The sequence below is a fragment of the Pongo pygmaeus genome, chromosome 1 (assembly GCF_028885625.2).
Source record: "Pongo pygmaeus isolate AG05252 chromosome 1, NHGRI_mPonPyg2-v2.0_pri, whole genome shotgun sequence".
NCBI classification, from domain to species: domain Eukaryota; kingdom Metazoa; phylum Chordata; class Mammalia; order Primates; family Hominidae; genus Pongo; species Pongo pygmaeus.
The window spans coordinates 139,150,005-139,176,067 of record NC_072373.2 but is presented as its reverse complement, the minus strand read 5'-3'; the positions used below and the strand labels follow the sequence as shown (position 1 = coordinate 139,176,067).

At 35.2% G+C, this 26,063-nt stretch overlaps 1 protein-coding gene across 28 annotated transcripts in view; it reads right to left on the bottom strand.

Moving 5' to 3' along the window:
- The window catches only part of ZNF644 (zinc finger protein 644), a 108,660-nt gene that overhangs the window by 15,184 nt on the left and 67,413 nt on the right, over positions 1–26,063 (bottom strand). For 12 of the 28 annotated variants that reach the window (XM_054476782.2, XM_063664877.1, XM_063664890.1 and 9 more), the window contains 3 exons: positions 7,795–10,832; positions 7,008–7,613; positions 4,941–5,063 (listed from right to left, as the gene is read on the bottom strand). The exons of 9 other annotated variants lie outside the window; for them this stretch is intronic. In XM_054476782.2, the coding sequence (XP_054332757.1) occupies positions 4,941–5,063; positions 7,008–7,613; positions 7,795–10,832 (3,767 nt within the window). Of the gene's footprint in view, positions 1–4,940; positions 5,064–7,007; positions 7,614–7,794; positions 10,833–13,771; positions 13,797–26,063 lie in introns of those variants that run through there. 7 more of the 28 variants (XM_054476834.2, XM_054476843.2, XM_063664919.1 and 4 more) reach the window with 2 other exon arrangements.

Genomic DNA, 26,063 nt, shown 5'->3' with positions numbered 1-26,063 from the left:
TATAGAAAATTCACCTGCTGCCACAGAAGAGTTATGACTTCTAAGATACTACTACCATTGGTCAGTACCAACCCCTAAGAGAAAGAGGCAGTTAGGGCAGTGTCTTCAATCTATGATAATGACTTCTTAGTGGGTAGCGAATCAGTTTACTGGCTCATGACCAGCATTAATTTTTCACAACAAAGAATATAATAAAAAAGAAAATATTAAAGTACATTTAGGTGAGTAAACAAGGAATTGTGTGTTTGTATTAATGTAAGTTTGTATATGTGGTCAAGATATAAAATAAAGTCCCAATTAAAATGCTGAATGCTACCATCATTGTTTCTTCTTTTCAAAAGATAACAACATGCTATCTACCATAGAAAAGCATTGTGGCATTCATCTGACAGATCTACTTCCTTTAACAACATTTTCTCTACTCTGACTGTATTTCCCTTTCCCTACCTGTTGAAATTCACTCTTATTTTGACCTCAAAATATTTTTTTTCCTGATTGCAGATTAGGCTGATAGAATATGCTTTACCTTAATTTAAAATGCTTTAGCAATTTTAATAACCAGGATGATTAATTTATCATTCAATCCAGGACACTTATGAGAGTAAAAGAGGCACTAGTACTTAGGTGTGACAACAAGGTAAACCAGTATGTACAGTCACTCCATTAATAACTTAATAGAACTATGTTCTGTTCTTAATATTGCTAGCATAAAAATACATCATTTAATTAAAACATTAGGCACAAAAAAAGCTAATCAGTAAAATAAAAAGTCCAGAAGTAATTAATATAAGCTACATTATAAAATTTCAATATTTAATGAAAACTGTATAATGTTCTCATTAAACTGTATAGAAAATTAACCAGAAAAAATCTGTATGAGCATGTAAAACATTAAAGAGAACAAAATCTCAAAAAAAAAAGCCTACCATTACTGCATTCCATAAACAACTATAATAAACTCTTGAATAAGAAGTCTGCCTTAAATTTACAATATAGGATATAAAATAAACTCTGATTCTAGTCTATTTTGATAAAGATTGATCAGGGGAAAGGAAGTAAAACAGCTTCATAAATTATCTACAAGTGAAGACACAGAAAAATTATTAAACAATTTATTTGAACCTACCCAACAGAAGATAAACTGGGACAGTACTTTAATCTGTGAAATTATTCTTTTATGACAATTTAACTGTCCCAAGTCTGCCTACCTCTTCCAAATCTTCAGTTCTAAATCTTTCCTATTTCCTCCATCGGTTCCTTTTACAAATATTGGGGACGATAATGACCCCACAATTAGTTTTGCTATTACGCAATTCTTGCATTTTAAGCATCTTCTGCTCTTAAAAAAAAAAAAAAGAGCTTCCTAGGGCTTCTGATTCCTAGTTCTGCTTCTACTTTCCTTTCATTTTGGCATCTCTCCTTTCTCAATTTGCCACCAGACAAATTGATGATAGCCTTCAGGAGATACGCAAAGCCTATACACACCAAAATTTGTATCTGAGAACGAATAAGTGCCTGTTTCTGGGATGGGGCCGACAGCTTTCATGAAATTCTCAAAGATGTCGGTGACCCCAATAAAGATTGAGAACCATCACATTAGAAGTATTTAAGTTACCAGTAAACAGGTATTTTGGGAAGAAGAGGGGTATCCTTTTCAGTGTATTCAGGATACTTGAAGAGATTATAAGTTAGAAGAAATATTTTTCTTCCCTCAAAAGGTCACCAGTTCCCACAGAAAAGACCAGGAGCTGGTGGCTTCTAAGAAGGCTTGAAAGTTTATTCTATCACAGGTAACCAAAAGCAGGCCTTTACCATTTAGTCTGAGGGTATCTAAGCTTTGTATTCAAGAGTGGACCACACAACTTAAAATCTACATGAATTAAGACTGCTTAAACTAGAAATATACATACTGGACATGGTTAGGGAGGCTTTATTCCTACCTATTTTCCCTTTACATTGTTCCAATTTTGTGATATACTAAGGTAAGATTTTATTAAAATGAATTTGCATTTTATTCATTAAAAGATCATGTGTTCTTGAAAAATGATGCCTGTTACTCATATGAATTAATGAATCACTTGTAATAACCAAATGGAACCTTCTAGGGCCATAGGTTTTTAGGACCACTGCTTTATAACAGTGATACTGATATGGGGGATAATCAGTATGTGGAGTTTGTAAATACAATACAGAATTCTCTATTTGGAAAACAAAAAAGTTAATAAAGCTTGAAAAAAAACTTCTTAGTTGGCATGAATAAGCAGCAAAGACATCTGTATAGCTCTACTGATCAAGAAGGTTTTTTTTAAATGAGGGAAAAAATGTTTCAGAATTTCCAAGAAAAAGAAGCATTAGTTTTTAAAGTTTCTCAAAAGTGGCTACTGGGTGTGGAAAATATGACCCCAGGCTTTCTTCAGTTTCTCATTTTCCTTTTCTTTGCCTAGGACTGCCAAACACACGCTTTCTATTTCCTAGTACTTCTAATATTTTGGTAGTACTTAATCATATTTTTTAAAAAAACCCTCTTTTATTCTTCAGGACCTAAACATATTCCCAGTTATCCTACATTACTTTTCTCTCTGATAATGAAGATTTTTTAGATAATCTTCGTAAGTGCATTCTTGGTAAATGGAGATTTACTACCAGTTATTTATAAGTAATTAATCCTGTGTTTTGCAGGATTTTCAGATGAAGTAAAAGCATTTTTTTAATGGACTAATAAAATCTGGACTGGAGATATCTTGCTTTATTGGATATTTGCATAATCTGCTTGAATAATCAGAATGGAACATTAAGTCCTCTAGAGTCTAATTTAGGCCTAAGCACTTCTTGGATCTCTGCTCTTTTTAATTAGACTCTTATTTATTCAGTCTTCACCAGAATACTCCCCATTTTAAACCCACCTTCAGGCCGGGCGTGGTGGCTCACGCCTGTAATCCCAGCACTTTGGGAGGCTAAGGCGGGTGAACTGCCTGAGGAGGTCAGGAGTTCGAGACCAGCCTGTCCAACATGGTAAAACCCCATCTCTACTAAAAATACAAAACAATTAGCCAGGCATGATGGCGTGAGTCTGTAATCCCAGCTACTCACGAGGCTGAGGCAGGGGAATTGCTTGAACCAGGGAGGTGAAGGTTGCAGTGAGCCGAGATCGCGCCACTGCACTCCAATCTGGGTGACAGAGCGAGACTCCGTCTCAAAATAAATAAATAAATAAACAAACAAACCCACCTTCATTATAGAATTTTCAATTGCTTATTTTTATTTCAATTTCTTATTTTAAAAATAAGCAATTCAAAAATAGGCCACCTGTGTAAGGTAGAGAATAGTGATTAAAAACAAAGATTAGGTAAGATAGACCTGATTTGAATTACAATCTTGCTACTCATTAACTGTGTAAGTTTGAGCAAATTAAGTTCTCTAAGTTCTAGTTTCCTATAAAATAGAAGAGAATTCCAGTACCTACAATTCGTAAGGCTGTTGTAAAGATTAAATGTTATGCATGTAAATTGCATAGCATAGTGCCTGACACATAGTAAATGTTCAATAAAAGTTAGCAAGTATGGTAACAATAATGATTTCCTACTTGTATAATCTCTTATTTTTATTGTCCCCCACCTCTAATGTCTGCAATCACTTGCCAAGCCTGATAAAGGTGAGGGTATATAAAAATTATAATCTCAGAGTAGGAGGCCTAATCCAGTAGACTAAAACTCACCCCACTCCTCTCTTTTTAATATAAATTGTCAACATTCATCCCTGGTCATTTGTATATCAAGTTAAGGAAGAATGCAAAGAAGCAGAAGAAAGACACTAGTATAAATATAAGTGGTTTTTTGAAAGCAAGAACATATTGGATCTAAGTTATACGACATGAGGAAGAACAAAAAAGCTGGGAAAACAACTAGAAGAAAGCAGGAGGCAGTGATCTAAAAAAGAGCAAGAGAAATAAAATGATTGGAAAGAATTTTAGGCAAAAGAATTTATGTAGATCTATGTCAAAAAGAGGGTATATTTTAAGATGTGAGGGAAATGAGATTTGCTGAAGCAGGGTAGCTTAAAAGACTACAAATGAAAGTGCAAAGCATTTTGTAGGTTATAAGAAGCATATTACATATAAGTAAGCTAATAAAATTTTCACAGATGAGCTGTATTAAGAGGTATCTGCAAGGTTGGGCTAACCAACCAAAAATAACACAGAAATGTGCATGTTAACACTTATGTGCATAGCTAAATTTATTAATCCTTAATATATTTAAGAAGTATTAAAAGAAAAATCTATTCACTTGTCAACACAAGCCATTATTAAGGCTCACCCCTTCAAAGATCTAATCTATAGACTAATGAAAATTCATTAGTTTACTTAGTTTCCTAATCAAGTCTACATTTTGAAATTTCCCTATAATTTCCTCTTCTAATGAAGGATTTCCCCAAGCTAGAACTACAATATTTTTATGCTATGTTGCCCAGGCTGGAGTGCAGTGACTATTCACAGGCACAATCATAGCACATTATAGCCTCTAACTCTTGAGCTCAAGTGATCCTCCTGCCAGCCTCATGAGTAGCTGGGACTATAGTGGCACACCACTGAGCCTGACTAGAACTATAAAGAGAGGTGTTTTACTGGAATCTAAAATCAATTTAAAAATCAAAAATAGTATTCTAAAAAAGAAATGAGATTAAGGTAGACTCAAAAGTTCCACACCTCTTGGGTTAATTTTTTTTCCCCCAAATTTAAGTCGATAAGGGCCAAAAGAAAAAGATTAACTTGCTTAGAATTACATCTAACAGTTTACAAGTTGCTGAAATTTAATGTGTATTCAGACTCAACTGCAGCTTACCAAAGAAAGCTATAAATATGATCTGAATTAACACCAGTCTGGTGGAAAAAAAAAAAGTGTATTGTATCAAACAGACTTGCTGTGATATCTGTTCAAACATACCTGTACCAGTCAAAAGTCCAGCACTCTTCTTTCGTGCATAAGCGCGTAAGTGGTTGGACAGGCTAACAGCACTTGTAAACGTCGTATTGCAATGCACACATGTTCTAAGCTTCACAGGCATACCTATCATTCAAAAGAAAACTATAATCCAGTTCTCACTTCAAAAAGTGAAATTTTCTTAGCTTAAAGAGTGTAGAAAAGCACCACAATAAAGATGGTTTTCAAAACGTTCAATGAAATAGGTTAACTTAAAATAAGGAGGGGAAATTAAGTTAACTGTTATTAGTTTGTAGTTAGTATTTACAGTCAACTCATGCTCTTTGGAAAGGTAGAAAAAGAGTGACTTGAACCTTTGAGCTCCTCTGGATATAACACCTATTATCACTTTCTTGCAGATTTCTGTGTTACGCAGATTATTTCTTAAACCTACAATACAATCCTGTGATTTGAACACCACGGTTCTATTGAGAAGTTTCAAAGCTTACAACATTACCAATAAAAAGAATTAAAAAGTCTAGTTGACAAAGTGGTAATTAAAGTGTTTTACCCACAAAACCGTAAAAGTCTCAATACTAAATTAGGCTTTCTGATGAAGGCTGGGAGAAAAGGTGGTAAAACACACCACTGAGCAGCTGTTAGACACAACATTTTATTTAGGGTATTTTATGTTCATTACTCTGAATGCGCAATCAGTAATGAAAGTTAATGATTTAAAGTTTTTTGCTAAAATCTTTGTGCTAAATAAATGATCAACAAGCTAACATCTTAGTCATCACAGGAAAAACATGTTCAAACAATAAGGAACTCCTAACTTCTCAGACAATCCTCACTCCCCCAACACATTTCAATTGGTTTCTTCAGCATTACTGTGATAGCCACAAATATGCTTTCCATCTCTGAAGTATACTACCCCTTGGTCAACACAGCTAACACATCTTCCCTGCATTTCATCCTTCTGAAAAAATATTGAAAGCTATTGACTTTCAGAGACTCTTTATTCGAAAGAAAAAGCCGTATTAAACAGAAACTCATACAAGATAAACTGCTTTCCAGACCACTTGCAATACAAAGTTATCGTTCCTTAAATCAAAATTGCATTACAACTATTTGGGATATCACAATGTCTGCCCCAAAGCAAATAAACAACATTACTTTATGGTAATGTTACTCGTTATTAATCCATTAACTATTACCTCTGACACATTCAACTTAGAGCTCTAATCATGAGACCATTTACATAAACCTTCAACATTATTAACCTTCAAAAAGAATCTAGAAAAGACACTTAAAATTTTTCTAGTCTAAAAGTATAAACCACACTTGGCAATACTGAATAAAGTTTGGCTACTTTATCTGCCATATTATTTGCCAATACATACAAAATATTCCTTTCAAAAGGAAAAACTATTGGTGCACAAGCACTAAGCTCTGTTCCATTAGAGCACTATCTTAAAACCTAAAACCCCAAACAAATACGTTTTATGTTCACAACTGTTCTCCAAAACCAAACTATTCTGCGATACAATGAGGAACTGGAGAGGGAGATGTTTCTTTGGGTTAATCACAACAGACACCAATCCATTCAGCTTTAAGAGTCTGTTTTGTTTTACCTAAGCAGTGGAAAAACCAACAGCTAAATCTTGAAAACATGATCACCTTGGAGAACTGGCAAAAATATGACAGAGGTATGCCTTTTCAATAATGCTATGCTTTTGAACATCAACCTCCCATCCACAACCATCCTCCAGCCAGAGCAAGTTTTATTTTTACAGATCAGCTTTTTGTTTGTTGTTTTTATTGTGTGTGTGTGGGGTTTTCTTCTGCTTTTGTTCTCACCTCACATTCAGATCAAGAAAAGAGGCACAGAGAACTCAGTGCTAATGAGCATCAATTGATGAGTTATACAGAAATGACAGTAGAATAACCAATCTGTGCTCTGTAAAAAAAAAAAAAAGCAGCTTAAACAAGAAGATTGTGAGAAAGTATTTTCCACACAGATTCCATTAAAGAAGGCATAATTGAACTGCATTTAAACTGTGTATAGCATAGTCATAAACGTCTTCTTACCTGAGTGCATAGTCAAGTCCATTTTTTGTGGCTGATACATCAACGGACTATCCTCATTTAATGGAAGAACGCATTTCTGAACGAATCTCTTTCTTGCTGTCTGATTATGGATCTTTTGAGGAGAAATAGCAGAATTCCTTTCTTCTCCCATCCTTTTATTTTTAAGAAGTTCTATGAGTGTAAGAGACTGATTCTTTTTCCCACTGGGCAGTTCTGGTTTTGTTTCATCATATTCATTTAAGAAATTCAGCCCTTCTTCTTCTGATGCAGACACTGACAGAGCTTCAGTCTTTAGGCCATTACGGTATGCTTCAAGAGGTATAACATTTTGAGATATAAAGTCATCACTTGATGCAAGTTTTTGAGCTACAAATGGTCTGGGAATAATACGACGACTGTTCAATGCCTTTAAGATTTTTTCGTATTTTTCTTCATTTTGCATCATCTCATTCAGAACACAGATTGGAGATTTGTGAGCATCCCATTTGGTCTTTCCAAGTCTTTTCAAGTGGCCTCTAACATGATTTGATAATCCAATTTTAGTATCAAACCAACCACCACAGAGCTGACAAGTGTGTTCAGAAGTGGTTTCAGACTTCTCTATAGCTAAAAAAAAATTTTTAAGAGTAATATCAGACTTTCTTATATAAACTCACCACCCTAAAATGAGTTAATTCTGAAACATAAAATTATGATTCTAATCAAGACTAAATTCAAACAAAACTTTTAAATCTTCAGAATTAGAACACAGACCTATCAGCCCAAATCATTCCCATGGAGAACTTACCTTTTCTAACTCGTTTAACAGGTGTTCCTGTGCCAGTTCTTTTGAAATGCTGCATTTTGTCACTTGTGGCTATTTGTTCTGGTGATACAACATGACGGGCTTCATAGCTTAATCCTGCTCTGTGAAGATGCCCCCGGACATGATTTGATAACCCAACACCTGTTTCAAATGTTGCTGGGCAGTAAGGACATGATTTCTTCTCAAGAGACAAATCAGTCCAATGAAAAACAGAACTATGCTTTGACAATGAAGCGTCTGCAGTTTCTAAATGCTGAGGATCATGTATCTCATGCAAAAAGTTGTTACTTCCAGCATCTTCATAGTATTCAAAATAAAAGCCATCGTTTTGGTCATAACTAAGAGTAGCATTTTCTCCAGGCTCCTGACCTTCCACTTTGCTCTTAAATAAAGGGAATAAATTTACATGTTCTTGATTAATATCACTATAGGTTTCATCTTCTATGGCCTGTGTAGTGTAGTCTCCTAACTCAACATTATCCCAGGAACTTTCATCTTCTGTTTCATAACTATCTTTCTTTTCAGCAGAATTAAGTTTTTGCAAAACGACAACAGTCATTTTATGCAAAAAATCTGGATAGCTATCCAAGTCTTCCCCTCCAACAGAGCTTTCCTTCTTAGATTCCTTAACTACTCTCTTTACAGCTACACGTCTGTGATCTTTGAAGCTTTCAGGCCTTTTGGTGTCAGGCTTATGAGGGTCTGAAATAAAATTGTTGTGAGAATTACTTGACGATGAAAACAGGTGTAAAGAATTTAATGAACTAGCTTCTTCTTTTTTGAAATGCACAGGATATGATTCACCTGATTTTTTGATCATCCTATAGTTTTCATATTTGTGTCTATACAAATAGTGGCTATTTGCCTTGGCATTAGACTTTTCTTTTGCTGCTTGATGGAAATACTTAGGTTTTTGGTCAACGCTGCTTTTAATTGTAACATTCTTATGAGGAGAGCTGTTTTGATTGCACATGTTTACACCTGACTGGGCAATGCTTTTCCGAGCTTTCTGTATTCTGTGTGGCCGCTTATGAATTTTTGAAAAACTACTTGATTGTGAGGTTGATCCAAATGTTCGCTTCACATCTTGTTTTAAAGCAGAGTTCTTTGGAAACGTGGTTGACTGTTGTTTAGTTAATGGTTTAGTGCTATCACTGTCTACAGGTTCTTCAAGGATGTCATTTTTTCTTTTATCAAGTCCAAGAGGACTACCGAATGAATCAATACATGATGATGAATGCAAGTACTCCATGTGCTTTTTTAAAACACTTTTGGCTGAAGTAGTAAAAGGACACATCTTACATACGTAGGTAGCTGATTTTTTGGATGATCCTACTACAGAGTCTTTCATGAAAGTCTTTTTTTGTGTTTTTCTCTGGGCTATATCAGAAGTGACTATAGGGCATTTTACCACTGCCCCATGTGCAATGCCTCGATGGCATTCTAATTCATTTTCTGTCACTGCCATGAAGTTACACTCTTCACAGCAGTAGTACCTTTTATCTTTTTCATGGGTTTTAGCATGTTGCACAAATGTTTTAGGGCAATTGGTACCAAACACACACTGAGGACACTGTAATCGTGCACTTCTTCCTTCATCCTGAAGTTCTTTCAATTCACGAATTTCCTCCATCAACTTCTGTCTTCTCTCCTGGTGAATAATCATATGTTTTAGAAGTGAATTGCGATCTCGAAATGTCCGTCCACATTCTCTACAAGCATATGGCCTTGGGACATTAAGATGGCGAAAGTGACTATTCCCATCTAAATGATACATCATATGCCTGTGGAGGTGCTTCTTCTCCCTAAAATTCACATTGCACTTTGTACAGGGGTAGAATGATGGCTCTTCGGTACTGAAAGTAGCAGGTGACTCAGAATCACTCTCTTCACATTTCTTTTTTAAGGTATTTGAAAGAAAAGTGCTAGTATGAACAGGTGAACTCTCTTCTCCACACTTATCTGGGTTATAAATTAGATGTTGGAAGGCATCCACAGATTCTAAGTCTTCATCAGTTGATTCAGGCTTCACTTTTGATAATGCATATTTCTGTGAGTCTACTGCTTGTAGCTCTTCATTTTGTTCTAGAAAGTCTACTTCTTGCATTTTTGATTTATTGGGTACACAATTAGAATCACTAAAGCAATCCTCGGTATAACGAGTTATCTTGCTTACATCCATTTTTCGCTTTCTTTTTTTTTCTAGACCTACTTTAGAATGAGGTGGAGCTTTATCTACTGTTTCCTCATTAGTCATAAGAAATTGAATGAACTCTTTTTGGGGATCCCAGTTTGTATCATTTTCTGACCTAAATCCATCTGTACCTGAGGAAATTCCCGTTACTGTATTGACACAATCATCTTTCACCAATAAATCTTCACCATCCTCACCCACCTCTACTTGATTTATTAAAGTGCTGTCTGACTTTATATTACTCCCTACTGAATTCTGAATGTCACAACCAACTGAAGCAGAGGTAGGTAGTTTTTTATTGGAATGGGTGGGATTCTTAGCATGTGCTACATCTGATAACAAAAATAAAACTTGGTGTTGACTTGGTTTCTGTGGTGTAGACAGCTGAAGATCAGCTGCTACCTTCAAAGCTGAACAAGACTCTGTTGTTGGCTGATCCACAGGTTGTCCAGTGGTTAATGGAACACTGCCTTTATTCATATTGGAAGTCTTAGTTAAGGAGGAGTGTGAAACTGGTCCATTAACAGCAGCTCCTTTAGGCAAGATAAAGTTTTCACTAGAAACAGTAGGAGCACCAGCATGTATAAATAGACTAGACTGGCCTCCACTTAAGGCGTTTTCAGATTTGTCCTTTGACAGTTCTTCAGGCAGAGTCAATGTATTATTTTTCTGAAATGATGTTTGACAATCTTTTGGCTTATGAACTCCGCTCTCTTTGTCTGAGATAAAATTGTTGTCATCTAGGAGTTCTTCTTTAGCACCAGTAATATCGGTGTTTATCTTCAAATCATCCATATTGTTGGCAAGCCCATTTAACACATTTAGTCTAGAAAATGGAAAAAAAAAATTTAGATTTGCATGAAAGAAAAAATATTATTAGAATGTATGGAGAGTTGAAAGTACATATTTTTATTAGTTTAATTTTCTACTCTTTATATTGAGATTCTAATAATTTTCCAAGAATGAAAGAACACAAACATACTGAAATATTTAAAAAGCACCTCAAAAGTTAATATTGTTCTTCATGCTAGGCAACAACAATCCAATATGTCATATATACAAAATGTCTAGGGAAAAGCAACATACACAAACACACTAGGGAAAAGCAGCATACACACAGATACACATGTATACAGACTCAAAAACAATATAAATATGCTACAGACTGAAAAAATTTTAAACCTCACGTGGAGATTGCTAATACAAAGAAAATTCTTTCACTTAAGTAGGTTTATCAGAGGCAGTCACTCTATTCTAGAGAATAATATAAATTATCAAATATTGCAGAGAAGTAAAAGATTTGTCACTTATAAGTTCATTCCTGAAGGAAGGTAACAAAACACCATTCAGTAAATAACTTTATTGAATGAACATATTTGCTATCAACATCAACGTTTTATGTATGAAATACTCCTTTTTAAAAGACTGCTTTGCTCTCAAGATGCTTAATGTTCTCCTAACATTCTATCAATTGTAAAAATGCTTTATTCATAGTTTCATTCATTCCTTATTCAAATTAACCTTAACTATAATTTTAACTTTAGTAAAGTTAACTAAATTTTAGTAAAGCAAATTTTAACTTTACTAAAGTTAAAATTAATGAAGTTTCATGTCAAACTTTCATATGTGGGGCCCCAAATTTAGGCATTGTCTAAAAGCAGTTATCCCACTTATGATCTGGTGGTCTAGTGCAATGGCCTAACACATTTTACAATAGAATAGCATAAACATATGTTTTAAATTTATTTCATATAAAATGTAGATAAAACTTTTCTAGGCATTTTTGATAAAATATTTAATCATTATGAGAAAAAAGTACAATATTTTTAAAGGAAACAGTATTTCTGAATGTTTGGGGTCCATTCACACCAGGACTGTAATGCCTACCCCCACTATGAAAAGTTCCCTTGCAACCTGTTCTTTTCCTGCTCTTAGAAATGGCCACATTGAAAGTATCTGCCTTCTTCAAAGAATGTCAGCTCTTTGAGGGCTGGGAATGTAATCTAGTCACTATCATATCTCTAGAACCTAGTACATCACTTGGCATAGGTGCTCAGGCAATATTTGTTGAATAAAAGACTGAATAAGTATTGGATTAATAAAAACACAATTTCAAAACTCAAAGTAAAAGTTCCTAAAGTGTAAAGAAGAAAAACAGTTTTGTTCCTATGAAATTTGGATACCCCATTCAAATACAAGTTCCATCAGGTTCTGATTTATTAACTCAGTAATTACAATAAGGTCCTCAAAATATCTATTTGGCAACCCCAGGTATTAACTAATTGAAGTACTGGCATAAGCTTCCATATTTCTTCTCCTTTTTTGCAGTTATTCTCCAAATATTTCCTAAGCACTTAGTTGTACCATGCATTGTTGCCGTATTCCAGATATAATGGTAAACAAGACAAGTTAGGTTCTTGCTCTCAGATAAAGAATGAAGCCTGTATATTTTTCTTTTGCAATATTTTTAATTTGCATAACAAGTAATACTATTTTAGGGCAACAGGACCTTACAATCTAACATTTAGAAATCAAAACATGTTCAATATAGTTCAATATTTCTACTATCCTTTAAGGGTACCAATTTCATGTTTTGTAAAACATTAAATCTAATTCAAGAATAATAAAATTGTTCTTAGGCCGGGCGTGGTGGCTCACTCCTGTAATCCCAGCACTTTGGGAGGCCGAGGCGGGTGGATTACAAGGTCAGGAGATCGACACCATCCTGGCTAACACGGTGATACCCCGTCTCTACTAAAAATACAAAAAATTAGCCAGGCGTGGTGGTGGGTGCCTGTAGTCCCAGCTACTCGAGAGGCTGAGGCAGGAGAATGGCGTGTACCCAGGAGCTAGAGCTTGCAGTGAGCCAAGATTGCGCCATTGCACTCCAGCCTATGCGACAGAGTGAGACTCCGTCTCAAAAAATAAAAAATAAAAAAATAATAAAATTGTTCTTACCTTTTTCTTATTTTATAATTTAGAACAAGCACTTATAATCTGATCTTATTCTTTCCATAAAATGTTATTTAATACAACAAATACCTATTACCAGTATCTTTGACATTGTTATTTATACCAACAACAATTTTTTCCACCCCTCGTAGGTTTTAGAATTCTGTTTTGAGATTGGCAAACTTCTGTGGTAATAAAAATAGACTTCCAATAAGATCACACTCAATGATATCACTCCAAAATGGTGCTAATGCATCACCCAGCAGGAGTCTCTACATCACATACACAGAAGTTAAAAATGGGCAGCACATAAACATGTGTTAGGAAAGGGTGTGCAAATGTCAAGGGAAAGAAAAGCAAGCCTTAATGCTACACTACTATTCATTCCTGATATTTCTCATTAAATTAGGTAGAAAACATAAAATGCTTCAATAGCAACAATCTCATAAATCTGAAACAAACGACAAAAAACTAGCTTGAAAGACAGTTACTTTCCTTTCCGTTCCCACTTATTATAATGACAGAGGTGGACAAATATATGCTAAGTCAATTTGAAAGCCTATATTAGTTTTTCTCAACAGGAAGCAATGTTGCTAACGAAGTGGTAAATTCAGTGTTAATGAGTGGCTTCACTGTTACCACTTCAGAGGTAAAACCTTCCATGTTCTATGTTCCACCCATCTGTTCTGGTGTTAGAGGTTTAGAGATGGAACAGACGCTTCCCATTTAAAGCAACTTCATTGGTACCCCCTGAACAGCAGGGTGACAAACTATGAGAACATCATGTCAGCTTGGAGACTGCATCCTCATTACCAGAATGGCTTTATAAGAGCTTTCCGTAAGTTCACATTCTGAAGATATCAACCTGTTTTGTTCAAAAACATAGAAAAAATATATGTGCATAACAGATATTTTATCTACAAAACACATCTAGCAAAAAAAAATCAGATTAAATATTGTTAAAATATAAAATGAAGTCTTTAACAATTAAAGTTTTCCTTCACATCCACATAATAAAATATGGCTTACCCCCAAATTAATAATTATCTCTACTCAAAAATAAAAGACGTTACCTTCTGCATCAGTTTGAAAATATGTTACAAAAGTTGACTTAGGAAGCTTTCTAGGTCACTCGGTAATTCTGATTAGATACAACCTTCCTGTCATCAAACCTATACTGTCCACTTTCTGTTCACGAGTAATTCTTTACTGAGAGAAAATTAGCTTAATTTTGTTCTTTTATGTACATTATTAACTGTATTTACTATAAGTAGATTAACATTTTGTGGGTAGTTATTTTAGGAACAATTAAAATGTTCAGAATATATTCTAATTATACAATGCTCCAAATATACTTCTTCTTAGTAACAGTACTCAAGACTCATAGCTGTTGTGCTGAGATACAATGCAGAACAATGGATCATCAAAATCTGTTGCACTGAATAATTGAAAAAATTATTTTACTACATTCATGTTGGGTTATGTGGCATCTAGGCAAGAAAGCATTTGACCTGAGTTAATTTTACACCATCTCAAATAGTTTTTCAACTACCTTTGTATAGTCAAATGTATATATAACAGCGACATCAATACCAGTTTAGGTTACTATAACAAAGTAGGAACATATTTGAAGGTGGGCATTATTCATTAAGTTTAAAAAACAGAAGCTAATAAATTAAGATAAATAAACTCATGTTTGGACTCCTTATATATCAATTAAGATTTTTAAACACTGTTTAGACACCATTACTAAATCTTCCCCATATAATCATATAACCATAGAATTTTTCTTTTAACTGGTTTTTAAAATAGTCTTTAAAAAAATTCACACGCCTTTTTAAAAAGCTGCAAATAGAACTTTAAATCTACATAAAATATATTTCAATTTCTAGAAAATCATAATGAGTTCTACAGCTATACTGCCTCTAGTCATATACTGTGAGCACTAAAAAAATTGTACAAAGGTCAGATCTGTCTTCAAGATGACAGATCATCACTTATATGCCTCAAGCTAGACTTATTGTCTCAGAAATCTCAAACATCAGTATTTTTGCAAACTATCAGCACTTGCTATAACACCCTCACTACACTACATCTTGAGGTTACTACAGAAGAAATGAGGTGATAATTGCATATTAACATAATTATTCTGTAATCCCTCTGAGCAAGCTTCCTAGGTCACTCAGTAATTCAGATTAGATACAACCTTTCTGTCATCAAATCTATGCTGTCCACTTTCTGTTCACGAATAATTCTTTTCTGATAGAAAATTAGCTTAATTTCATTATTTTATGTACATTATTAATTGTATTTATTGCAAGTAGGTTAACATTTTGTGGGTACTTAACTACATAATGCCAACCTTTGTTGTGTTGTATAATTTCATGCAAAAATATAGTACAATTTGCCCTCATTGTATATTAGTTCATTAACTGCTATATTACACAGCTATAAATAAATTATAATGCTGCCCACTAGGTGAATTATAGTTAGGATCTGTCAGGTTTTCACAAACCCTATGTTCATTTAAATTATCCTTGCGAATACATGACAACTTCAGTTAGTAATGTATGAGATTGGGTCAAGAAGAGAAAACCATTCACAAGTGTCAGTCTAACTGCAAAACAGATCTTAATTAACTCAAATATTATATTTAAAATTATTGCAGCATTTAAACCTATATATACCATATACAATGTACAAACACATATACCTAAATCTCACCTAGTGCTCAATTCAAGAGAAGACAGAATGTATCATCCAGGTAATAACTTATTCTGGATGTCACATTGAGAAGAAACACTAAAAAAATACAGAACACTTGTAAGGGTATCCAGCATGAGACTGACTTTAAAACCAAGCCAAATAATAAAATGGTTCAGCAGGTTAGACTGCTTACTTGTCAAGAACATTACAGACAGGAATATGGAGTTGGGGATAGAATAAGATGATTTCTAAGGTCCCTTCTAATATGTACTACAAATGTTTAGTACTTAGTTATTACATAATTAACATTTAACATTATTTGAAATAATGACCTAAAAACTGGAGAATTACACTACTGAGCCTTAGAAGTATTCTCTAAACTCACAATTACCTGAAATAATCCTTTAGTTAACTTATGATCTGTCAATAAATTGATTTTTGAACAATGAAAATATGGCATTAAATGACCAACACACTGCCACGGAGCTAACTGTATCATGAAAACTCAATGTTACAGCCAGAGATTTTTTTTTCCTCTTGGCAATACCAAAAAACAAAACAAAACAAAACAAAAAAGGCACTGAGTTTGATATATAGATTGCAATAAAAAAAAATAAAGCAAACAAATTACACTGAACCTGTTGAACAGCTTGTTCCTGATGCCATGTACCATCCTCACTTTTTAACAGGAAGACAGATGTTACAAAGTTAGGTACCAGACCATAAACACCTAATAACTCAAGATCATTCTTACTGCAAAGTATAGTAAATACTAAATGTAATCTAACACATCTAAAGAAGCTCCCATATGGTAAACGGAAGCAGGTAACTGTGTGGATGAAGGCAAGGGGGACAGGGAGGCCCTACAAAGACATAACTTTAAAGACATGGCAAAATTATTTAACAATGAGAATCAACAGTAGAAAATCAAATGGATGTTCACTAATCAAACAATAATTTGCTAATGAAGAATTCTGCAACTGGAAGAAGGCAATAAATTACAGCTGCAACCAAAGGAGAATGCTAAGTCATAGTTAGCACAGAATGACTGTTGTGTTATTTATGCTTTCATGTAATTAGAATAAGTGATGGTCTCAGCTTACATCGTAATAGACATATATGCACGTGGCTCCAACAAGACGAATTTAAGCATTTAAGCATTTGAAATGAGTGATATATATGTAACTGATCAAACATTTTGACCACATTTGTGTAACATGGGTCAGTTCACTATAAAACATACCTGTTCAAATCATTAACTGTGAAACTTTCAAAGAAACCAATGTAGCTAAAGTATGTCAATCCCATACTCCAGGGGCAGTGTGTCAACTTTGCCCTCCACAGAGTATTATGCCATAAATTGTCATTTTACTTTGAGCCTTCTGGGTATTCTTTAACCTATGATGGGTCTGCTGTTTATGTTCAGTTTTGAAATATTATATACATACTAAACTATCATGTCTAATAAATGCAAGAAAAGTGAGAGTGTTCAAAGTCCTAGGAATACAAAGCATATACAGATGCTCCTTTACATATAACAGGGTTACCTCCCAATAAACCCATGATAAATGGAAAACATCATGTTGAAAATGCATTTAATACACCCAAACTATTGAACATTGTAGCTTAGCCTACTTATACGTACTTACATTAGCCTACAATTGGCCAAAATAATCTGACAGTCTATAAAAATTTTATAATAAAAAATAAAAGATAAGATTAAAAATACAGTCTCTACTGAATGCACATTGCTTCTGCACCATCACAAAATTGAATCATTGTCATTGTAAGTCACGGACTGTATGTAATTATATAAATGAAAATAGAGACAATTATACTCAAAGAAGTGAGATAAATATATATGCATATGGAATAAATTGCTTCAGAATAGAAATAATTTTAAAGGGCAAAGACAATTTCACCATTGAAAAAACTGCTATACCTATAAATTTCACAACAATTATCAAGACATAAAGAAATAACAAAAGAATGGTTTTAGAGTATAGAATCAGCAACAAGTCAGATATCTGTTTGCTTAATGTTTATTCAGGAAATGCTAGGAATTTGTTGAAGAACTTAAAAGCTAAGAATGTTCAAAGTGCTGTTAATGAAGCTTTTGCCCCAACCATGTATATTCCACAGGATCAAGGCACATTACAGTATGCACAACAAAGTTAGTGGCATGACTGCAAATGCAAACATGGTGGCTTTAAAGGGATTCCTTACAACAGCTGAAGAGATGACTGGTGCCTTAATAGATTGTTAATGCGGATGAAACTACTGTCATCCCTCAGTATCCATGGTGGATTGGTTCTAAAACCCTGGTGGATACCAAAATCTATACATACTTAAGTCCCCGCACTTGACACCATCTATGGATAAGATAAGCAAGCCCTCCTTATATGTAGGTTTCACATGCCATGAAGACTGTATTTTTTATCTGCGTTTGGTTTGGATGTGGATGCAGAACCCACAGATACAGAAAGCCGACTATATTCATCGAAAAAAAATCCACGTTTAAGTGGACCTGCACAGTTCAAGCTCGTTGTTCAAGGGTCAACTGTATTTCATTTTTGGGAAAAGATGACCAACAGAACCCTTACCAGCATGTCTAGCCTGATGCTTGGAACGTAACGAATGTATACTAGTTTCCTTCTAATACCTCAGCAATTAAGTTTTTCAAATTCAAAGGTTCACAGATTTTATTTAATATGTAGATTTCTTAAACTTCTGTAGATTTTAATAATCTGTCATTATAAAAGTTCCATAAATTAATTTGCTTAATCTCATATTTAGAAAATGTAAAATTAAAGTCTAATGAGAAATAGAACTTGAATAATATGACATCCAGGATTGAATTATTTCACTATTTACAATTTAATCTATTGAAGGAAGGATTTAAATCGTAAACAAATTTCTGTAAATCTGTAATAATCTATAATGAGTATTTAACCTCTCACCTGTATTATATACATTCAAACTCTACTATGTAAATTCAAACTTATATATTGAATTTATATATTTATATATTTGAATATATTTATTCCATATATTCACATGGAAAAGTATGACATCTTTGAGAACTAAAAAACAAAACAAAACTGAAAGTGCTACTTCAAAGAAATGTTTTGTATTAAATGTGAACTCTTGAAATGTTATTATCCTTGCTCAGTTTATTTTTCTGAAACCAGAAAAAATCCAATTATCATCTAAGAAAAATACTTCAAGATAATCACTATTCTACAAGTATCTTAATTTAGGATGGTAATAATTCAAATACAAGAAATTTGCTTTTCTTGAAACAAAATATATTAGTGTGCTTCTCTCTCACATTATTGTCTTAACAAAAATATACTTGGCTCTCTCTGTGGGTTCTGCATCCTCAGATTCAACCAAACTCAGATCAAAAGAAATAAAAAATAAAATTACAAGAATAAAAAATACAAATAAGAAACCAATGAAGTATAACAACTATTTGGCATTTACACTGTATTAGGTATTACAAAGAAATATATTGATGGTTTAACATACATGGGAGGATGTGTATAGATTATATGCAAATACAACATCATTTTATATAAAGGTCTGGAGCATCATTGGAGTCTGGTATTCTTGCAGGGTCATGGAACTAATCCCACATGGATATCCAGGGTTGAATGTATGTTACCGATTTTTAGTTAGCAGCTAAATTTGCGTGTTTTTAGCAACAGGATTCCCAGTATGTGGCTAAGGAGAATGTTTGCTTATACCACCAAACACCGTTCCTGAATCCTTTTTGTTGTTCATTTATTGATTCAAAAAAATAGTGCTGGGGCCGGGCGCAGTGGCTCACGCCTGTAATCCCAGCACTTTGGGAGGCCAAGGTGGGCAGACTGCCTGAGCTCAGGAGTTCACGACCAGCCTGGGCAACATGGTGAAACCCTGTCTCTACTAAAATATAAAAAATTCACAGGGTGTGGTGCCGTGTGCCTGTAGTCCCTGCTACTCAGGAGGCTGAGGCAGCAGAATTGCTTGAACCTGGGAGCAGAGGTTGCAGTGAGCCGAGATCGCGCCACTGCACTCCAGCCTCGGCGACAGAGTGAGAGTCCATCTCAAAAAGAAAAGAAATAGTGCCAATAATAGTGCTTTGTTGTTGTTATTGTTAGTGATTTTTTTAATTTCAAAGTGTTTTGTCAGCCTCCTCCCAAAAGCAGATTGTGTTTCTTTATTGAAAACATACTAGTTTATAGAACCTGAGGATATTAAGTACTAGGCCTGGTAATGATGAATCTTATAAATTAATAAAGTATAATATATAATCCACCATGAAGAGATATTCATGAATCTCTTGGCACACAACAAAATGGCTATAAAATATAAAAATAAAAAACTTTTACAAGTACAAAGAAAAACTGACAAATCAACAGCCACAGAGGGAGGCTTTAAACGCTTCTCCCAAAGGTTAACAAATCAAGCAGACTTCAAAAGTAGAGACGAATATAGAAGATTTTAATAACATAATTACTAAGGTTGATCTGAACAGTGGTCTTCAAACTGGGCTATGTATGCTCCTGAAAGTACAGACAGACTTCTCAAAGAGTATGCAGGTCAAGCATTAATTTCTAGTTCCTCAACTTCCGTATGTACTCTTTCCCTAAAACTGATCTGGATGTAATATTTACAATACTCTAGTTCTTCTTACCTATCTCCCTTTTAAAGATCACCCTTCTCTCACTGTACAAAAGAAAGGTTCCCAAACACATATCTAGCAGCCTTCCTCATCTGTATCAGTTGTTCAGGCCAATAACCTTGGAGCAACCTTCACTGTTCTTGTTTACTCACACCTCATATCTAAACCATCAGGAACTCATACTGCTATTATCTTCAAAATACATCCAGAATCCAATCACTTCTCATCATTGCTATACACAGATCCACTAGGACTTCATCAGCTGACTAATCTGGTATTAGTACAAGGACAGATCCTTACCCACTTACCATCTATTCTCAACACAGCAATCAGAGTGATCCATACAGATAGTGTCCCTCAAAACTCTAAAATGACTCCCTGTTTTTCTCAGGTAAAAAAGGGAAAGCCCTTACAATGACCTGAAAGGACCTACAGAGAGATACCACCTAGTAACCCTTTGACTTCGTTTCCTACTCCTCTCCCCAACTCACTCACTCTGCTGTAGACACACTGGCTTTTTTGTTGTTGTTTTGTTTTTACTATTCTTCAATATGTTCTCTACTAGCGTAAGGCCTTAGCATTGACTATTCCCTCAGATGGAATGCTCTTTCTCCCAGATAGTCACATGGCAAACTATCTCACCTTGGTTTAAGTCTTTGCTCAATCATTATCTTCTGAATAACGCCAACCTGGACCACTCTAGGTAAAAACTGACACCCCAAAACCCTTACCTTCTCTACACTGCTGGCATTCTCAAATCTACTTATACTAGTTTATCCCTTCCCCCGCCTCCCATAACACTTAACACCGTCTAACACACTATACAATATATTTATTTACTGTGGTTGTAGTTTGTGCATCCCTCCTCTAAAACTAAGTTTCAAAGGCAAAGATTTCTATCTATCTTGCTAACTGAATACCTCAAGGGTCAAGAAGAGAGCTGCCCAGAATCTTAGCATTGTGCAAATGCTCCAGTGTGTAAAAACCTTTGGGGAACCAAATAAAAGGTTTGAGAATACAGAGCTCCTTAGGCAGAAGGCCATTGCAGCAAAGCACATAATAGGAAAATTTGAAGGCTACACAGTCTTAGTTAATCAAAAAACAGCTCAAGGGAAGAGTTCAGTATCTGTCTCTCTCTCTCCATACTTCTCTCTCTCACCCCTCTCCCTGACTCCCAGTCTTAGAATTAAAATTCAGAAATGAAAAGGTCATCAACAGTGATACAAATACATTTATTTGAATTTTAAAAATGAAGCCATTTTTACTGACAAAGGGTCACCTTAGTTTAGCTGTGAAGACTGGCTTTGTTAAATGTTACAAGGCAGACATTTTCTGTAACCTTAATGAATTAAATCTACAGTACAAAGATTCTGAAGAAATGAGATGTAAATTATGCATACAATATACTGTATAAACGTAATTATTCTCACTTGTGACAAAAATGTCAGATGCCAACTTAAAAATACCATAGTTTTCCAAAATTATTTTAAGAGGTGTGTGAAGAAAAAAGTATGTAGACCACTGATCAAACATATAGGGAGAGGTCTATACAACAACTAGACATTCTTTTTTTCAAAACACAGAACATTTATAAAATCTGAGAATGTATTACAATGACCACTGAGAAGCTTCCAACAGAAACAGAAATCACTGTAGACCATATGCTCTGGCCACTATGTAACAAACCAAAAAGTTGATACAGTTAAAGAGATAATTAGTGAACTAGAAAAAGGTCAAAACAAAGTATATTGAATAGAGCCAGGGGAGACAAAAGGATGGAAAATAGAGAAAAGAGTAAGAGCTGAAACTGATATGGTAAAAGATCACACATACATTCCAACATCTAGTTGGAATCCCGGAAGGAAAGAAGAGAGAATATAAGACAGAAGCAATACTTGAGATAATCACTGAGAATTTTGTAAAACTGACAAAACACATCAAGCCAAAGCTTCTGGGAGCACCTGGAACTCTGAGATGAATAAATAAAAACTACACTTAGATACATCACAGGAAAACTAATGAAAATAAAAGACAATGAGAAAAAAAATCTTAAAAGCAGCCACAGAAAAAAAGAATACCTATAAAGACACAACAATTAGACTGAGGGGAAAAAAAAAAAAAAAAAAAGCAGCTCCCGATGTTCAAGAGCTAATCTCATGCTATCAGACTATCTGATGTTCTGTCACCACGTTGCCTTAAGAAAAAAATAGTATCTCATAAAACATCCATGTCAGACAAGGTCACTGTGCAACACAAACTACCAAACATCTCCCCCCCCTCACTAAAATAAGTGATTTGTCACCTTCTTTACCAATTACAGGAATACCTTGGAGATAACTGTGGGTTCAGTTCCAGACGACTGCAATAAAGTGAATACTGGAATAAAATGAGCCACCATTTTTTTTTTTTTGGTTTCCAAGTACATATAAAAGTTACATTTAACAGACATGGGGAGGGGAATAGACTGGGGCCTATGGGGTAGGGGGTGAAGGGAGAGCATCAGGAAAAATAGCTAATGCATGCTGGGCTTAATATGTAGGTGATGGGTTGACAGGTGCAGCAAACCACCATGGCACACATTTACCTGTGTAACCAACCTACACATCCTGCACATGTACCCTGGAACTTAAAAAAAAAAAGTTATGTTTATACTATACTGTTGTTAAGTACACAAAAGCTATTATGTCTAAAAAACAATGTATATACCTTAAAGTATTTTATTGTGGCTGGGCGCAGTGGCTCACGCCTGTAATCCCAACACTTTGGGAGGCTGAGGCGGATGAATCAGCTGAGGTCAAGAGTTCAAGACCAGCCTGGCCAACATGGGGAAACCCCATCTCTACTAAAAATACAAAAAATTAGCCAGGTGTGGTGGCGGGTGCATGTAATCCCAGCTACCTGGGGGGCTGAGGCAGGAGAATTGCTTGAACCTGGGAGGCAGAGGTTGCAGTGAGCTGAGATCGCGCCACTGCACTCCGGCCTGGTGACAGAGCGAGACTCTGTCTCAAAAAACAACAACAACAACAAAATTAAATAAATAAAATAAAATACTTTATTGCTTTAAAAAATGCTAACAGTCATCTGAGCATTCACTGAGTTTGATTCTTTTTGCTGAGATTTTTGCCTTAATATTGACAATCAGAGTGGCAGATGCTGAAGGTTGGGGTGGCTGTGGCAACTTCTTAAAATAAGACAGCAATGAAGTTTGACACATTGATTGACTCTTCCTTTCATGAAAGATTTCTCTGTAATATGCAATGCTGTTTGATAGCATCTTACCCACAGTAAAACTTCTTTTGATATTGGAGTCAACCTTCTCAAACCCTGCTACTGCTTTACTGACGTAATATTCTAAATCCTATGTTGTCATTTCAATAATGTTCACGCTGTTTTCACTACGAGTAGACTCCCTCTCAAGAAACCACTTTCTTCGCTACAGAAGCAACTTCTCATCTGATCAGGTTTTATCGTGAGATTGCAGCAATTCAGTTACATCTTCAGGTTCCACTTTTTTTTTTTTTTTTTTTTTTGAGACAGAGTGTCGCTCTGTTGCCCAGGCTGGAATGCAGTGTTGCCATCTCGCTCACTGCAACCTCCACCTCCCAGGTTCAAGCGATTCTCCTGGCTCAGCCTCCTGAGTATCTGGGATTACAGGCTTGCACAACCACGCCCGGCTAATTTTTGTATTTTTAGTACAGACAGGGTTTCACCATGTTGGCCAGGATGGCCTTGAACTCCTGACCTCAAGTGATCCACCTGCCTTGGCCTCCCAAAGTGCTAGGATTACAGGCGTGAGCCATGGCACCCAGTCTTCAGGTTCTACTTCTAATTCTAGCTTTCTTCCTATTTCTACCACATCTACAGTTACTTGCTCCACTGTAGTCTTGCATCCCTCAAAGTCATATATGAGGGTTGAAATCAACTTCTTCCAAACTCATATTAATGTTGATATTTTGACCTCCTCCCATGAATCAAAAATGTTTAAGTTACATCTAGAATAGCTAATCCTTTCCAGAAAGTTTTCAATTTACTTTGCTCAGATCCATCAGAGGAATCACTCTAGCTACGGCAGCTGTAGCCTTATGAAATGTACTTAAATAGTAAGACTTCAAGGTCAAAATTATTCCTTGTTCCATGAGCTACACAATGGATGCTGTGTTGGCAGGTATGAAAACAACATTCATCTTGTATATCTCCATCAGAGATCTTGGATGACCAGGGGCATTGTCAATAAGCATATTTCCAAAGGAGTCTTTTCTTGCAGGTCTCAACAGCAGGCTTAAAATAGTTCATAAACCATGCTGTAACAGGTGAACTGTCATCCAGGCTTTGTTGATTCATTTATAGAGCACAGGTAGAGATTTCGTATAATTCTTACGGGCGCTAAGATTTATGGAATTGTTCAATGAGCATTGGGCTTCAACTTAAAAGTTACCAGCTGCATTAGCCACTAACAAGAGGGTCCGCCTGTCTCTCAGGCTTCAGTTTTGAAGCCAGGCATTTACTTTTCTCTAGCTTATGAAAGTGCTAGATGGCATCTTCTTCTAGTAGATGGCTGTTTCATCTACACTGAAAAATCTGTTGGTTAGTGTAGCCATTTTCATGAATTGTCAGAGCTAGCTCTTCTGGGTAATTTGCCGCAGCTTCTACATCAGCACTTGCTGCATCACTTTGAGCTTTTATGTTGTAACATGGCTTCTTTCCTTAAACCTCATGAATCCACCTCTGTTAGCTTCAAACTTTTCTTCCGAAACTTCCTCACCTCTCTTGGCCTTCACAGAATTGAAGAGAGTTAGGGTTTTGATCTGGATTAAGCTTTTGCTTAACGGAATGTTGTGGCTGGTTTGATCTTCTATCCAGACCACTCAAACTTTCTCCATATCAGTAACAAGGCTGTTTTGATTACTTACTATTTGTGTGCTCACTGGAGTAGTACTTTTAATTTCTTTCAAGAACTTTTCTTTTGCATTCACAAACTTGGCTAAATGTTTGCAGCAAAAGGCCTACCTTTTGGCCTATCTCATCTTGTATAATGCCTTCCTCACTAAGCTTAATTCTAGGTTTTGATTTAAAATGAGAGACATGTGACTCAACCTTTCACTCAAACACTAATAGAGGCCACTGTACAGTTATAAATTTGCCCAATTTCAATACTGTTGTGTCTCATGGAACAGGGAGGCCCAAGGAGAAGGAGAGAGACAGGCAAGGAAGGGCCAGTTGGTGAAGCAATCACAACATACACAACATTGATCAATTCAGTTCACTATCTTGATTGGGCACGGTTTGTGGTGCCCTAAAACAATTACAATAGAAACACTGAAGATCACTGATCACAGATCACCATAACAAAATAAAACGTTTGAAACACTGTGAGGATTACCTAAATGTGATACGGAGATATGAATGAGCATATGTTGTTGAGAAAATGATACCTGTATACTTGCTTGATGCAGGGTTGCTGCAAAATTTCAGTTTGTATAAGACACAATATACGAAAAGCACAATAAATCAACACACAATAAAACAGGGTATGCCAGTGTAAGTTTATCCCAGTTTCAGTCTGCATTCTCTACAGATGAGATTTAGTATGATGGCCAATCTTGAGACAAATGAAAATGAAAACACAACATATCAATACTTATAGGATGCAGCAAAAGCAGCATGCAGAGCAAAATTTACAGCTGTAAATACCTACATTAAAAAAGAAGATGTCAAATTAGCCATCTCACT